At 44.6% G+C, this 17,742-nt stretch overlaps 1 protein-coding gene across 2 annotated transcripts in view; it reads right to left on the bottom strand.

Annotated features, from left to right (window-relative positions):
- mpp7a (MAGUK p55 scaffold protein 7a) overlaps positions 1 to 17,742 on the bottom strand; it is a 140,581-nt gene that overhangs the window by 94,870 nt on the left and 27,969 nt on the right. For both annotated transcript variants that reach the window (XM_083935789.1, XM_083935790.1), the window contains exons 2-3: positions 14,925 to 15,094; positions 753 to 871 (exon numbers count right to left, since the gene is read on the bottom strand). In XM_083935789.1, coding sequence (XP_083791915.1) covers positions 753 to 871; positions 14,925 to 14,961 — 156 coding nt within the window. In that variant the 5' untranslated portion in view covers positions 14,962 to 15,094. The remainder of the gene's footprint in view (positions 1 to 752; positions 872 to 14,924; positions 15,095 to 17,742) is intronic.

Below are 17,742 nucleotides of genomic sequence, written 5' to 3' on the forward strand. Positions count from 1 at the left end.
GGGAGTTAGAAGATCTGGGTGGGTAGACCGTTGGAATGATAATAAACTTAGTAATGTATGAAGGAAGGAGGTGAAATAAAGCAATATTGAGCAAAGGTGCAAGTGTGTGGTTTTATGTGAATAGGAGATGTCGGGTCAGGGGTGGGGCTCATGGGAGAGAGGGTTTAAATTCTGTCCCATCCCACGAGAGGAAGGATTTCACAACAAAGGTGGAGAGACTTTGACGTTTATTCCAGATCCAGTGTTAAAAAACTGTAGATAGTGTCTGTCTGGCTTCAGGCAGTCTCCTACTATTTCATATTTTTATATTTTTTATGTTTATTATTGAGATGAAGAAAAGCAAGACAAAATATATTTGCTTATTTAAAGCCACCATAATGTTCCTTTTCGTCATAACTTTCCATAACGCCATCTCTGAAGTCTGAACATGTGAAAGGGATTTTTGCAAGTCGTGTAAAAATTTGCAGATATTGAGGTGCCACTGCTTGTTGAATTCAATTACTCCTGATTATAGAACGATCCCTCTTTAAATTGCATTAATGTGACTATAACTACACGTTGGTAAAATAACATGATGTGTTATAGTGCTGGAAATATAAATTACCAGTTTGATGGTATGCATCTGTATCAACAGCACAGTCCTGGCAACAGCGACATGGCTATTTAAATCTGAAAAACGTCTTAACTGAACCACTAAGCAAAACCTCAACACATATAACTCATAACACATAAGGTGGGTTTTCTTGTTTTACCTTGACCAGCGAGTGGAGGCTTCTCTCCCCAAACATGTCCTGGAGGAAGGTGTTGTCCTCAGGACGGCTGACATGGGGCTGCAGCTGGGAGGGCAGAGCCGCCAGCAGCTCGTACAGACCTGAAGACGGGAAGAGGAAACAGAGGGTTGGCATACATATGAGAGGGTATACATATACATAATCAAGAGACAGACAAGACAACACATGTATTTGTAAACATAGGCTACACATAAATGCCTATACTATGGCTTTTATAGGCCGAGTCATGCACTCGTTTTCATCATCTGTTTCTTTTTCTCTTCCTCAGATCCCACCCATCCCATTCAAAAATAAATACACACCTGAAAGTGCTGCAAAGCACAGAAAACGCACTTTTCTGTCGCTTTTCAGCTCTTCACTAGAAGAAAAGGAAACATAGAGGCAATACAGCCTTCCCCCTTCAGCCTCGACTTCCCACCATTGTCCCAGCCTTTCCTGTTGTTTAAGGAACTGTCCCCAATCCAAAACTACTCCAAAAAATACACGTCAGGCAACTACAAATTCTACTTTTTGATCAGTTGAATAGTTCAGTAGTTCACATTAACCTTCTTTTTTACACCAGCACTTTCTAGCCTGTAAGCAATTCATTTCTGGAGTAAAGAGCACATGTTTGCTTAACAGACGTTTTGGAAGAAGCACTCAGGATGATTTCTACAGTAGTTGTGCCATTTATTTCTATTTTTTATAATGAAAGAATGGAGTTGAACTGTTCTGAAATAACCTTTTGTACTGAATTTAAGGTAAATGAAGTGGGCAGGCTTGGCTGTAAACCAACTGATGTAACAAGTCCACAAGGACAGTGGACATTACATGGCCCATATAGAGGTCATCACCATAGCCCAAGCTAAGTTTGTTGGTGACAGTGAGAGATACAGGGTGGGTGGGTCTGCAGCCCCATAGTTGAATCAAAACCCCTTCAGAACAACATGGTGGGGTTTACTAGCTGGGCTTATAAAAGAAATCACTATTTCAAATTCAATTTATAGGGAACCGGACTAGGGAGCTGATTGTTTCAAGATTTAACAGAGGGGAGGTGAAGCACTCCGAGGGAGAGAGAGCACAAAACCAGCAAGTGAGCGGTGTGCTTTCCAAACACAACAGGGTCTTGGAGCATAACTGATGGAGAGTAGTAGCAGAAACTTGTTTGTTGCTCTGTTCTGGTCTTCAGGGTGGCTGTAATCCACTCAACCAAGGGATAAATTAAAGGTCAGGCCCATACAGAGTGCAGTCAAGCTGGGTTCTATGCATCAAAGACCCCTTTATAAATGCACCAGAAAAGGCCCCCCAGATTCAAACTCCTCAAACACAACCACACGATGGTTGAAACCCTTTGAACTGCTACTGATCATGTGAAGAAACTCTAAACACATTCATGGCGGAGCCATCGAAACGTCAAAACAAAGTGGAGCGGCTTGGCTACCTCTCTGAGAGTGTCTTTCATCAGAAGACAGAGCGAAAGAAAGGAAGGGGGGGGGCACCACAGACGCAACTGGAGTGATTCGTAGCTGAAAATGATTGATTGAAAACAATGGTTGACGTCGTTGGCTGGATGAATGACTGGCTGACTGAACTGGCGGGCTCTCTGACTGGGTTAGAGCAAGTGTGTGCTGGCAACTCCGACCACTTGGCAGGAGAGCCACGGCTGACTAACTTAGCTCATGTCATGTGCTGCTGCTGCTGCTGCTGCTGCTGCTGCTGCTGGGCAGTCAAATAGATGGAGTGTCATCTGCCACTCTCAACCCGCTGCTTTCCATTTGGAGGTGATTTGGGGTTTCAGAGATCTTTGAGCAGACGCACAGGATACATCAACATGATATCCTGCCCCCTTCTACAGCTCACAACCCGGATCCTGTGTAGTGTTAGCGCCTCATACCTCACTGCTACAACTGCTCTGTGGTAAAGAAAGAAGGAGGGGAAAAAGCCACTGAACAAGAGAGAGATTTTACACACAACACATGTGCACCCGTCACTACAGCGACCCCCGTGGTTTTACTCCTGCTCGGTGTGTGTTATTGTCCCTGGGATGTGATCATCCGATGCTCGGTTCTGTGGTCCTCATCACCAGAAACCTTCTAGCTTTTTAGCTAACACAAGCCTGCCCGAGGGCAGCTGGCTCCATCAATTTACAACTTGGAACTCCCAACAGAACATCTCACATAATATATTAAAAAAAAGATTTAAAGAGACATGGGATGAGGTGAGGGGTGTAGGAAGGACGGTGAGAGTGGGGGGAAAGAGATATGGTAATGTCATTACTATTGGCAGCGCTGAGATACCAGTAGGAGGGAATGAGGGGAAGGAGGGAGGGATGGAGGGAGGGAAGGAGAGAGTGAGAGTCCCTAAGCATTATTCTCCCCAGGTGCAAAGTCTCCCCTTCTGTCTACACTCTCAATGATTCAATGCTTTATTCCTTCTGACAACAATTCCTCCTTATTCATGCTGGGAAAACCTAAACAGGCTGTGTGATGTGTGCCAATGGCACATTATGAGAATCAGAAATCATAACATAATGGGGGAAAAACGATAAAAGACAAGCTACCACTGTGCTCGCCTTCTGGGGTCACTATGTCAGGCTGAACCCTGTGAACCAGAGAAAGCCCAGTTTCAAACAACAACAGACAGAACTGTAGAGTAGCCGAGAGCTAAACAAGGACTCTGCAAAGCTGAAATTAAATGTAAGAATGTATGGGTGGACGAGCGAGAAGGAGAAATGGAAGCAGAAAGAGAGAGAGAGGAAATGAGCCAAAGAACAACCACAGTGGTGGTAAAATCCCTGTGTGGACACAGAACGTGGAGAAAGAACTAAATCCAGGGCCAGATATATGGACACATGTATGGGTCTGTAGAATCAGAGTCCGTGTCCAGCACAGACAGTGAGAGACAAAATGAGAGGGGGAAAGTAGGAGAAGAAAGGGAACAAAATTGCGCCAACCCTTCACCACTAAAGGGTGGACCAACTTGTTTCTTGCAGGGCCGGTCTGGCTTCATTTGATTTGTTTTGGCCAGACTATTCTGGACCCTCTCGTGTGGCGGCTGTGTGTAGCGGACCTGGCAGTGTCTTGTAGTGGACCACTAGGTTCTGTTGTGGCTAGTGCTGGACCAGCCCAGCCCAAAGGTCCTGAAGACTACTGTAGCATGATGTTGCGCAGGATGGCCGAAAGAGTCTTCAGAGAAATCAGAGAGGCCAGGGCCTCCAAAGCTTCCCGTACAGAGGAAGTGTCCACTTCAACTGCCAAACAGCACTTCCCCTCTCACGCCCACACCTCCACAGTGGTTAAAGAAAATAACAGTGCTTTTCACAGATCCTTTTTATGTAAAACAAAGAAAAATCCCAGACAATGAAATGCATTAAACATGATACGCATCAAATTGCTAGTCACATAGGTCAACGGTTTTTCTAGTCTAGTGCAGGACGAGGAAATTACAGGGCTTAATCTGACAACACAGAGTTTGCATTGGTGTAAAATATGACCCTCGCCATGACATTGTAACTTTGGCACTGTTGACTTACACGCCACACCAGAAAGTCTGTCTATAACTTTATATGTTAGCCTCTACAGCACGGATACAGAGGGACCCCACTTGCCCCACTTCCATCTTGTAACTGAACTACACACAGAAAGACAAACTGTCTGCCTGCCTGGTGAAAATGAACATGTTTGAATACAGGAAATTAATGCTGGGTTTCGACTTAATTTCCTCCCCCTGCACTTTCTCCCAGGTGCTGAATGAGTTATTGACCCCCCTCATATATCTTTCAGGAACATATAGAGAGGCACAATGTGCGTGAGGCCCACCAGACTGTTGGGGTAAGAGAACTGTGACATGTGGGAGCTTTCTTAACAGGTCAGTATTTCAAACACTGCAATGTGCAAGGGCAATTTGTACAGAAAAATGGTCGCAGACAGGGGTGGCAGCAAGAGAAGCAGCTTCATGCTGTGTAGCCTAATCCACTCAAGGCTTGATTTACCACATCATACTCCATTTGAGAGAGGAGGAAAGGCTGCCTCAAGCAGTGCAAAAACAGACGGAGAGCAAAGAGGAAAACAAATTGAAGCAGGACTCGGTGAATAAACATATGAGATACATACTAACATAAATAACATCTGATTAAAGCATGTGTGCAGGCAGAAGAAGAACGATGACACTTCAAGTCAAGGGAACACCTTGAAAAAGACCAAGGAGTGATGGCTTTCTGCAACAGCAAGAAATAACAATTACAGCGATGATGAGTCCTGCACTAATGTAAACATATTTTCGTCCGAAGGGAAAAGCTCTAGACAGACAGTGGGTGGGAAGATGGATTTAACCCGAGTCAGATGCCAAACGAAAGGAGAAGTGTTTAGGGCCCTGTGTTCACAGCCAAAACAGGACAGATTTGTCATCGGCCCACTGCCCCCATTCAGCTTCTGTTCTGTCTTGAAGAAAACCTGAGCCTGACCCCTTTAAAAAACTTTCTCTCTACTAAAGTAGTATGCGGGAGCATGGAATAGCAGAGCACTAGTTGTCTGGATTAAGCGTCCATTTGACTGTTGCGGCATCACTTACCAGACATAAAATTATATAGTATTACAAAATGTATTAGCTGGGCAGACGCTGTGATATTTAAACATAACTTACAATGAGTCCAGCAGCGTTCTACTTGGGATACATCAGTGGCAGACCGTGGAAGAGCGCTGAGAGAGGTAATATATAAGGCTGGCCCATGAACATAACAGCAGGAATCCGCGCTCCATTCAAGCCCACAAGCCTCCCATTACCAGCTCCAAAGACCAAACCACTTCTCCACATTAAAAAGGTCAGGGGACTAAGGCCTCCAATACCATCTTCAATGATATTTCAGTGTCACGGTCTCTGAATAACTCCATCGTCTGGGAGAGGAAAAAAAGAGCAAGCAGCTTTTGCAAGATGTTAGTTAAGGCTCCACGGCATGGAAAAATGACTTCAGCAAGTACAGCGGGCCGGTCCAGGTGCAATCAACCGTCACTCTGATCATATATCGACTGTTTCACTACCGCAAGCTGAACTCTGGATGTGTGTCATTTCAGGGCCTATAAAGAATCCGTGGCCCTTGCTGAGAGCATGCCTTATTCGGGGGCCAGGTTGCAGGACCTTATCAAAGTTGCATTTCAGACCCAGGAAACGCCAAGCTTTTCAAAAAGGATTTACTTTATTTCATCTTATTTTCAACATGCCATCGAATATCACGTAGTTAAGTGCCTCACCCATCCTCTGCTCCATGCTTCGTCACACCTTTACAGTTCAAAGGGCTGTCAGCACAATGAAAACAGAGCTCAGGACAAAAGTACAAGTCTAATCAACATAATTGAATACATATAGTCTGCAGGATCTGTCAGCAACCTGAAGAGCCAGCAGTGTTTTCAGCAACAACGGTTTTAACAATCACACTGTGGACAAGTGAGGGTTGAGTGGAAGCACCTGCAGCGAGGCTGAAGTGAGGTAACTTAAGCCCTTTTCACATTTGAACTCTGGACAATGCCTGGAGAATCAGGTGCACAAATTGTCCAGAGTTTGCCTTTCACACATATAGCACACAAGAGGAGATTGTCCGTGTCAGATGCATTCCCACTTACTGGAAATATTCTGATTGGTTTAGGCAAGGCTCCCATCTATGTAGAGCGTGCAGGAGGCAGGACATGACGTGGATTACACCGCCGCCACCTAGCCGGTTCATAATTTGGTCATAAGCAACAATCTTGCTGTTCCTTGAATTTGTCGTCAATTTCGGCGTCGGTCCTTACCTACAGAAGTTCCCAAATCTCCTCATCTCTCCAGATTTCATTGCGGACTTTATGTAAGTGTCCCTTCTTATACATCCTCAATGTTTTGTTTTCTTTCGGTTTGGGCGAGCACATGATAGAAATGATAGGGTAGGGCTCACTCTGAGATTACACAGACTTTGTACTATGGAGATGGCAGGGTAAACTTCGTTTAATGTCCTTTCCAACTGATTCTGAAATTTTTCTCCGCCATGTTATGTCTAGAAAAATTAAAGTTTAAAGCAGCGCGTTATAGGGAAATTGGCATCTGGTCCAGGTCTAAGTCCTTAGACTTCCCTCCAACTCACAAATTATATATAATGTTAGAAAAGAGAGACAGAGACAAATTAAACAAAGAGGAAAGACAGAAGGTTAGAAATATCTGGGCATACAAAAAGATGATGACAGAGATTATAGCATGGATAAAGACAGATATATTAGTTGTGGAGGATAGAGAACAACACAGAGTACCAGTCTAGTGTTTGTTGGATGGAAGGTCCTGAAGTCTGTGGGAAAGCTAAGTTGGCAGTGGCCATCCAGACTGAAGATGAGAGGCTGCTGTTTAGCCCCGCCCGAGCTGGCTAAGCTTAGATTCATTCTAACATGGTAGACAAAATAGAGAAGCCACAACAACCTAGTTACATCCAAGTGACCTGCCACCTCCGCGTATTGTGGCAATGGAACAGCACCAGACTCTCTGGCACAGGCCTGCATGTTCTGTCCGAAGCTTATTTCTTGCAAGTGTTTCACAGATATCAGAGGCGGACAAGCTACCACCTGAAAGGCTTCACTTTGATCATATATTAACAGAGGCACTTTAAATGCTTTAAATTTAGACTCTAAATCTTTCACTGTCTCACTCTCAAAGTTTCAGGCTATTACTCAACATCCCATTGCCTGGTTGTCAAACAGAGCACATGGTCTGTAAAGCTGTTTTCAGGTTCTTTCTAATGCAAGTGAGCATGTCCTGCCCGCCAGTGACCGATTTAGTAGCCTGTGTGCTTTGGATGGGAACAGTGAAGGATGTCATCCTACCTCAACAAAAAGTGAAATAATTCCTCGTATTCAAACAAATAAAAGTCATCCTTTCTCACTCTCAGTTGCACTCACTTGATTTCTTTCTTTTACATCTGCTTCCTTTGACCGTTTTTTATTTTTTTGCGAAAATTATGTGGAAATTTTAGTTCTGATGTAACTGGAAACAGGGAATTCTTCCAGTGGCAACAAATCCTTGTGTTTCAGTACTGTATCACTGCAGCACGGAGCGGGCTACTGGCCAAGGACCACGACAAATGGTTAGAAGCTCCCAGAGGAGCACCATCCCCCCACCCCATAGGTAAAGTCCTCCCCAAACTCTCCCAGGAGTGGAAACAGGCCAAGGCCAGATGCTCTGGATTCTTGACATCAGGATGGAAAAAATTGCTGTTAACTTTGACAGAGAAAAAAAACAATGTGGCCGTAATCTCATCATATTGATCATATCATTCAGAGATCTATGTTTCTATGTATGCATTTGTCCTACACAGGAGTGTGTATATGTGTAAGTAATAATGCAGGGAAGTCTCAAAGTCCCTCACCATAGACATATCTGCATCTCATTACTCAGTATCATTACAGAGCCAACAGGGAAAGATTGGAGACAAGAATATGGCTGGAATCGTTCTACTATCGCTCCTGCACAAACATGCACACATGAAGCCAGTAAGTTATTAGCGTATCTGGTAAAAGCGTTGTCCCGACGCAAGATTTCCATGTGTAGTCTTTCATGCGAGTGTCGCCCACCTCCTCCGCAGCTGTGCATGGCTGAACCACCCTTATCTTTAAATGCTGTGCGGGGGCTGTAAACCTTGATAGAACACGCAGGTACAGCTTGGGATAACACAGTTAACTTTAATAAGGTTAATAAAAGGGCACCGGGGTCTTTAGAAGTGCCTGTTCAAGAGTGTGTACGCAAGGATTTGAGCTGGTCTCGGGTGTATGGTTCAAGGGTCACCAGCGACTGTAATGGCACAAGGGGGGCTTGTCAGCAACCAGTTGATTCAGCAGCAGTATTGGGCAGGCCAGTCAGTCAAAACCAACCAATTTTGACAAATTAACCACATCAAAGAGTCTCTCGTCCACTGTATCTGTATGTGATGGCTGAAGTTATGTAACTCAATTAATAGTCTGATTAAAATTACATTTTCTTAGAGATTAACTACAAATTACAGCCCGACAAATACTGAATTTTTGTAGTTTTCCTTGTGATCTAGCAAAAAGTGCTCATAAAATTCACTGTCAGCTTGACCCGTTACATGTCCTATTGCCTACTCACACTTACCGTTCGTATCGTGCCCAAGCACAAATCACAGCTAAAGTCTAGTTTGTTTGACCGGTGTGAGTACAACTGTACCATGCTTAAGCACGTCACACTTCCCGGCCACAGCCCAGTTGAGAGAGGTGGACTTTAGTAAAGCACGATTGCACTTGTACAAGCACGAGCATTGATGGCGGTCCTGAAGACTATTTAAATGCAACTGTTCCCCATGACGGACATTTAAAAGATACAAAGGGGTTTGCGGTGGTCTGATACGGAGGTGGAGTGTTTTCTGCAGATTTGGTCAGATGAAAGTATTCAAAAAGCAGTTGGACAAAACGAAAACTCTGAAGGGTGATGACGTATAAGCAAGAAGCAGTTGTGTTGCCGCCTGAATCGTTTAGATAGTGTGAGTACAGGCCAGGCCTGGGCTGCGGGGGAGGGGGGCAATCATGTTAAATCATCGGCTTGGATAATCTGGGCCAAGTGTGAGTAGACCCCAAGCAGATAAACAAAGATTGGACACTAGTGAGCAAAGCTTTGCTGATCTGATAATCACAAGACTGAAGCATCTAAGAAGCAGTGTTTGTCCACTTTTCCCCACAGTCATTTTCAGGACCCTTGCTAAAAGCACGTAGAGAGTACATAATCGATAAGATAGGAGGATATGCGGCCCATTGGGATTGTTTTCAGGAAACTTTTCAGAATAATGACAGTCTCAGACAGTCATAAGTCATAAGCATTGTAAGTGAGCAAGCAAATCTTATAAATACTCATCTGAAACTAGTAGCAAGGTATCACACTACTATCCAAGAGAGATCCAAGTCTAGCTTTTCGTTCTGATGTCTCCGGCTCTAAATCACCGATATCACCCCAGTCTACCTCTCCCCAACAAATGAACCTTTCTACTACAAAACTGCAATCACATAACTGCAGAAGCAGGGAGGAAATGGGGCTACAAGGAGCAAACACCCACACTCTCTCCAGGAGGCTCACTGACCTCTGAATGGCATAAACCAGATGTTGTATGTCTAAAGGTTTCTGATGGGAGAGCAGAGACATTAGGAGCAATTGAGAAAGCTCCTCATCTGCAGACAACGAGCTGCAATTGCTGTACAAGCCTCATCAAGAGATGGGGTGAGTTATTACTGAACTGACTCCAAGTCTCATGCATCACTGCATACAGAGACACATGTGGAACTGTATGCAGCAGACAGTCATTTAAATTGTTATTGATTTCACAGTAATAGGACAGTAATGATAAACTTTCTGGTGGGTGACGATAAAAATGCAGCCAAACACGGACAAACGGACACCCACATAAAGTTAAAGAATACAAACTTCTCTCGAAACTTAACTTTACAGCTAAAGAAGCTCAGTAGGGAGATAAATGGTGTGTAGCAGACAGAGGAGTGGGCTGGGTTTGTCTGAAGATCCCAGAGTGGGAGCTGAAATAAACTGAGATGAGCCGAGCCAAACTGAGCGGAGGCGTAACAGTTATCTGTCCCCGACTGAGCCCACAACAAGAGTCCATCATGGTTGAACAGGAGGAGAAATGACTAAACAGCAGCTGTCTGGTGCAGAGAAAATACCTGGACAGCAGCTGCATAGCTTTGATAGAGGGTGGGTTACAGAGTGTGCAGCACAGTTTATCTCCTCTGTGGAGCTAGCTCCCCAATATCATCCCTGAAGTGAAGTGTTTGCGCATTTAAAGCTAGTTTTCTGTCGGCCGCGTTGATAGAATTTGAAGTAATTTGAAGAGTCGGGGTTGGATACACTCAGACAAAATGTTTCAAACACCAAGAGCGAGGGCCAGCATCAACTAAAGCTATGTCATTGCCCTGCTTCCAAATGGTTTATAAAAAAAACACTGAGTCACACAGTGAAATGAGTCCGCAGTAACCCAATCACCAGGACATCTCTCCAGCACTCCCCAAGGTCATATATTAAGGCCGATTTTCCAACATTTTATTGTTTTTAAAGTTTATTTTCTCACCTTTTGGTTTCATTTATTAGAATCTAATTCATACTGTTGTTTATTCGGGCCAAGAGAGAGAGAGAGAGAGAGAGAGAGAGAGAGAGAGAGAGAGAGAGAGAGAGAGAGAGAGAGAGAGAGAGAGAGAGAGAGAGAGAGAGAGAGACAGAGAGAGAGAGAGAGACAGAGAGAGAGAGAGAGAGAGAGAGAGAGAGAGAGAGACAGAGACAGAGACAGAGAGACAGAGACAGAGAGACAGAGACAGAGAAAGAGAGAGAGTATGATCTTACATGTGCCCTCCATTTGTCTGCCCAGGTATTATCTCTCCAAACACTCCAATAATGAGCATTTTAATCACACACACACACACGCACGCACACACACACACACGCACACACACACACTTGTCCAAATCTGGTGATGGAATAGGAGACATGCTACTAAAGAATAGTTAAATTAATGATAATATTTTTCCCATTATGTTAAAAGCGCCAGAGCAGTACTTCATCTTCTGTGTGTGTGTGTGTGTGTGTGTGTGTGTGTGTGTGTGTGTGTGTGTGTGTGTGTGTGTGTGTGTGTGTGTGTGTGTGTGTGTGTGTGTGTGTGTGTGTGTGTGTGTGTGTGTTGAAGGACCTGCAGATGGCAGGAGTGCTAATGAAAAGAAGCTAAGGTTCTGGCAAGACACAGTAATGTCTCTGTAATTATTGGCAGCCACCACATGTGGAGGAGGTATTGTTGGTCTCTGCGGCTTTATGCTCGTCTGCAGAGGTGTTGCTACATGCATGCCAAATCTCCAGAACTACGCAGAGGGTCCTGCTGTAGCTGATTTGGGCGTCCTCTAAACTGAGACTACACGTCAGCCACTTCCAAGTTGAAATCCTCTGCCGTTAATTTGACATTTTCATATTAGGTATGATCGAATCATATCGTGCCTCAGTATGATTGTCCCCCTCCACCGCTCCCACGCTCCACGCTCACATTAGTAATATCGTTCTTTACCCAAATACACTTGCGTCATAATCTTTGTGCCATTTGTTAATGAAAAGCACGCCAATCCCGAGATCCCGAGCCCAACCAATGGAGTCGACCCGGAGACAATGTCATGAATGACTCCCTCCCCTTGCCAGATGCAAAGGGAACAAAGTGATTATTGGCTCGATCGTTACTGAGTGACACACAGAGGCAAACGTATGTCATATGTCTGGAATTTCTAGTTTACAAAGATGACACATCTTTTTTAAGAGTTCGTATTTGTTGTTGGCAAGAGATCGCTATAGTCAAGTCCTTCTGAACTGAGGTCATTAACTGGATATTAGCAACCGGGGAACATAAATCTCTCACTGTTGTTGTGCTGCTTGTTGTTAGTCTGGGTATAAAGCTGCACCACAAGTGTAGTGGATTGAAGTGAAGTGGATTCTAAAAAGCTGGAAAACAAGTTACCTGAACTTTGAAACATCCTTGGAATGCAGAGAATAGCAAATATAATGAATAAGTGTTATTAATAATGGTCCAGGAGGGATTTGGGATCAAGTCAGGAATTGCCTTTAGACATCACAAATTTGCATTTAAATCAGAGATGATCAACGTCTTGGCGTCCTCATCTCAGCTACATTTCCAAGTCTTTTTTTTTCTCATTTTGAGTGTGTCTGAGTCAATCTGGCTCCATTTACGGGTCAGGTAAACCCTATTATCCCCAGTACAGATAATCTATTAAACAGAGCTTTAATCCCCCTCCTTATTTATGTATTGTTTGTGGTGAATAGTGTGTTTAATACTTATTTAAAGAAAACTACTCCACATGTTAAGTGTTCTCTTAATAACTGCAACTTGCCCTCTATTTTATGTGTCTGCTGATATTCCTTTATACTCAATTTACTCTGTTTGCTTTTATGTACTGCTTTAACATATATTACATTCTTCAAGTATAGAGCAGTGCCAGATTGAAAAAAATCAAATATTATCACAATATTTATGATCAAATATGTTTGTTCTGAACCTGATAGATGACTATAGTTGCTTTCAGACATAAAAACATTCTGAGAAATGATCATTTCTAAAAATGTTTATCAGTATCAAATATACTGTCCATCTATCTCATCTCATCTCATCTCATCTTCATCCTCTTATCCGGGGTCGGGTCGCGGGGACAGCAGCTTTAGCAGGGGACCCCAAACTTCCCTTTCCCGGGCCACATTAACCAGCTCTAACTGGGGGATCCCGAGGCGTTCCCAGGCCAGTGTGGAGATCTAATCTCTCCACCTAGTCCTGGGTCTTCCCCGAGGCCTCCTCCCAGCTGGACGTGCCTGGAACACCTCCCTGGGGAGGCGCACAGGGGGCATCCTTACTAGATGATCCTGAACCACCTCCACTGGCTCCTTTCAACGCTAAGGAGCAGCGGCTCTACTCCGAGTTCCTCACGGATGCTGAACTTCTCCCCCTCTCTCTAAGGGAGACTCCAGCCCCCCTCCTGAGAAAACCCATTTCGGCCGCTTGTACCCGCGACCTCGTATGGCATCTTTTAATATTCACTTCACTCAGCTAGGAGTCGAAAACAGTTCAGAAAACGGTATCAATTAACTGTAATGCGGCCTTTAAAACCAGGATAAGACACCTATACCATACAGTATAACTTAGTAATAACAGAGAATCAATCAGAGTAATCTGCTAACAGAATATTAGTAGAGCAGGACGTATACAGGTCAGCAATCATTCCTTGATATATTTTGGGCATGTTGCTTAACTTTAATGACACTGTTTAAAGTCTCAAACGCTAACTGAGCTGACCAAGAACAGATGTAGCTGAAAGGTTTTGTCTTTTGTAGCACACTGTGAATAAGAGATTTTCCATCATCCTAACAGAGCTTTATCTCTTAATTCAACGGTATTATAACAATACCACGAGTATTACAACCAGTATTCTGTGTTAACGTTGGTGCCATGCCGGGTAGTCCCGATGCCAGGCCAGCCACAAGTCTCTGTGACTTCACCAGACCTGGAGATCAGTGATCTCATGTTGATCCATAATATTCATCATGTTTCACCTGCACACACAACTTCACAGGACCATCAAGGGGGAAGCAAAAGAGATGGGCCGGAGGAGTCTTTACTTGTTTTATTTGGAAACCCGAGCCTTTGCCGGTAATTGCCCAAAATGACTCTAATCGTAATTGACGGTCTGGCTTTCTACTTTGTCTGCACAAATTTCCAGGACGACGGGGGCTACGGTAACGCTGTTAAAAGTCTGGACGCAAAAAAACGCACACACTCTTTCTCCATCAGAGCAGGACATTATGTCTGTCCTCCTTTTGTCCTTTTGCTATCCTTCGCTTGTTGGGTCCTCTGCATGTGTGTGCCTGATGATGTAGCCAGGCCATTAAGCCAGACTGAGAGGAGGATAGTGCTCCTGAGGGGAGAGGTGGTGATTTCTGGCAGCTGTCTCGGTGTTGACAAGCTTGACGTGTTCCTCATTCTGACATCACGCACGCACACACTCACACATGCACACACGCACGAACACACACACACTCACACATGCACACACGCACAAACACAGGCACGCACGCACACACTCACACATGCACTACAGAACAGAGTAGAGAAAGACAGAGGAATGGAGTACAGTACACATATTTGGACATTGTTTTTTTGCTCTCTCTTTTTAAACTGTAAATGTGCATGTTGGAATATTTGCAATGGTTTGTTTTTTTTTTCATTTGGCAGGGGACAAAATGAAGTGAAAATGGATTTTTCCAACCACATATTTCGAAGGTGAACTCCAGTCGAGCAAAAGCAGCTTTTCGACAAGCTCAGAGTAAATCATTTCTAATTTGAAAATAAATGTATGTGGTGGCACCCCACCAGGAGATACTGACTGACTTAAATAAAAATGCAATAAATGTATTAACTAAGTCTGGGATCACAATCTGGGGCTTGCATTCATTTTCTTCTATTTGTGTAATGATGGTGGACATAAACATGTAAATCAAAGTAGCAAAAATCATTTTTTAAATAGAGCATTTTACTGGTTTTGTGTGTTGTGCAGATATTCTTGTGTCTTAGATTGCATACTGGCCGAAGGGTACCTGGCTCGTGGCCGGCTCCGGTGGCCAGGGCAGGCATGGCTCCTGCCGGCTGCTTCCTGGTTCCCCTCAGGCTGTGGAAAAATGGCAGCGGGGTGTCACAGTGGTGAGCTCTTCGGCAGCTCTCCCCGGGGACCAGCTGTGTCTCAGGACAGGCTTTATGCCATGAAGCCCTGCAAGAGAACAAGATTTTTAGGACCTACTTGTCAAATGACAGAATGGACTTGTGCTTATAAAGCGCCTTTCTAGTCATCTGACTACTCAAGGCGCTTCACAGTGTCTGTCACATTCACTCATTCACACAGACATTCACACTGATGGCAGTGGACATCTACAGACCATCTAATCTGATCTAACCATTCACACCACATTCACACACCCATGCGCAGCACGGGGAGCAATTCAGGGTTCAGTGTCTCGCCCAAGGACACTTCGACATGTGGACCGGGGGGAGATGGGGATCGAACCACCAATCTCTCAAACAGAGGACGACCCACTCTTTCACCAAGCCACAGCCGCCCGCAATGGCCGCATACACGTGTGTGTCAGTCGGCTCTTGTGTTCTATGTTCTGGCATCTCTTACTGTAGCTACCCGTAGCCATGGAGTATCTAGCATAATAGAAAATATATGCTTTTGTGTGTAGGTGAGTCAGTGAATGTGTGTGTGTGTGCGCTTACAGTATGTGTGTGTGTGTTGACACTACGTTCACAGTTGACTCTGGGTGTTTACAACCCAACACTTTTTCCCTAAGCTGCTGAACATCCTGCTTTGTACATGAGCCAACATCACCTCACCCGGCGCCCATATACACACACACACATACACTCAGAGACACAAATGACACACACACACACAGCAACCCCACACTTTATTCAGCATCCAGCGGAAACAAGGAAAACTTTATCCGCTGAGGGGAAAGTAAGCAAGCGAATGCAACAGACCTGTGAAAAATCAAACAGGCGTGGAAAAGCATCGCTTCGTAAATAATGGCGCTCAACTGGAAAGCCGATAGAGCAGGAACAGTGAGAAAGGGGATGTAGAACACAAATAAAAAGCCTGTGGCTCATTGAAATCTCCCCCTGCAGTGGATGAACATGTGCAGGCACACATGGTAGTGTACAATAAGCCCCTGAACCGCAACAGGAGGAACACGGCTAATATACTGGACTTGGACAAGATGGCCTGATAGAGATACAGTAAGTGCAGAGCAGAGCTTTAGATGGAAGACTTGGGAGTCAGACTTGAGTCAGAAAAGTTAGGACTTGAGACTTTCATTTAAGTCTGAAGTTTGGCAAATCCTGGAAAAAGGATAAATAACAAAATAATAAAATAACAGAGGCTGAAGGTCCTCGAAGAAGTGGCCACGGGTTCGACTCCAACCTGCAGCCCTCTCTCTCTCGCCGTCCTACAAAATAAAGGGCTTGAAAACTACCAAAAAAAATAATCTTTAAAAATATATGTATATATACTGCATATTAACTGCATTGAAAGCAATGCAGTGCAAATTTGCAGATTGCTTACTAAGTCTTGGGCGGTATGGTGGTGTGGTGGTTAGAACTGTCGCCTCACAGAAAGAGACTGGGTCGAATCCCGGCTGGGGCCCTTCTGTGTGGAGTTTGCATGTTCACCCCGTGTCTGCATGTGTTTTCTCCGGGTTCTCCGGCTTCCTCCCCCAGTCAAGACATGCACTTGTTAGGTTAATTGATGAAATTTACCCGTAGGTGTGGAAGTGAGTGAATGGTCTGTCTCTGTTGGTCTCTCTGTGCCCTGTGATGTGTGATGCGTCCTGTCCAGGATGCACCCCGCCTCCCAAACGTTGTCAGCTGGGATCGGCTCCAGCCCACCCACAATCCCGATATGGAAAAGCGGTTGAATTTGGGTGGATGGATGGATGGATGGATGGATTACTAAGACTTGACTAAGATCTCACCCAGAGGATTAAAAAAAACAGGTTAGAAACAACCCAAAAGCTGGGGCGCCTGTTTCTCAGTGGTTAGAGCACCCTACAGAGGCTGAAAGTCTCGCTGCAGCAGCCCAGGGTTCGACTTCGACCTGTGGCCCGTTGTTGCGTTTCACCCCCCCCCCTCTCTCTCCCCTGTTTCCTGTCAATCTTGCTGTCTTCAGAAATAAAAGCCATGAAAAAGGCCAAAAAAATTACATTAAAAAGAAACAACCCGAAAGCTGGATCTTGTCTGCTGTAAAGCGGCTTGCAAAGTAGCTGATAACTTGCCAGAGCTTCAGCCATGAAGAAACTGGTCTTTGTTTTTGTTTGATCCTTCAAAAAGGGCCATTACTGGTCTTTCCTTGCATGTGCTGTCACTGTAGGGTGACTAGGAAGCTGAAATCTGTCTACGAGTATTTGAGGGGTCTCAGAGGCCACCGTCTGCCATACACAATCCATTCTTCCCGGGCCTTGAAGACACAGCCCATCTTATTGGACCTTTAACAGGTTCCCAACTCTTCCCAATGTTTCCAAAGTACCCCTTTCAAAAGGACAAGAAACCTTAACAATTCCCTGAGTCCAGCTAAGTCCTGTCATCGGCACAGGTGTTTCAGCTGGAAGAGGGCGAATGGAAAACAATTAGGTTTCGGCCTTCTGTTCTTTACAGCATGCAGCTTAATGATCCATTATATGTCAGCTCCCATGTGCTGTGGCCCAGTCAAGCTCAGTTACCTAAACTGCAGATCCTCGGGGTGCTGTTAGTTGATCACTTCACTGGTAGAAAATGCTCAAAATATACAACAGCAGTGAGATAAGCTACATTCTGCGTCTCCCATGTTGATAAGTGTTGGCTCTGGGTGGACACTGAGTCACAGTG

The sequence above is a fragment of the Echiichthys vipera genome (genome assembly GCF_963691815.1).
Source record: "Echiichthys vipera genome assembly, chromosome: 21".
In the NCBI taxonomy this organism is placed as follows: domain Eukaryota; kingdom Metazoa; phylum Chordata; class Actinopteri; order Perciformes; family Trachinidae; genus Echiichthys; species Echiichthys vipera.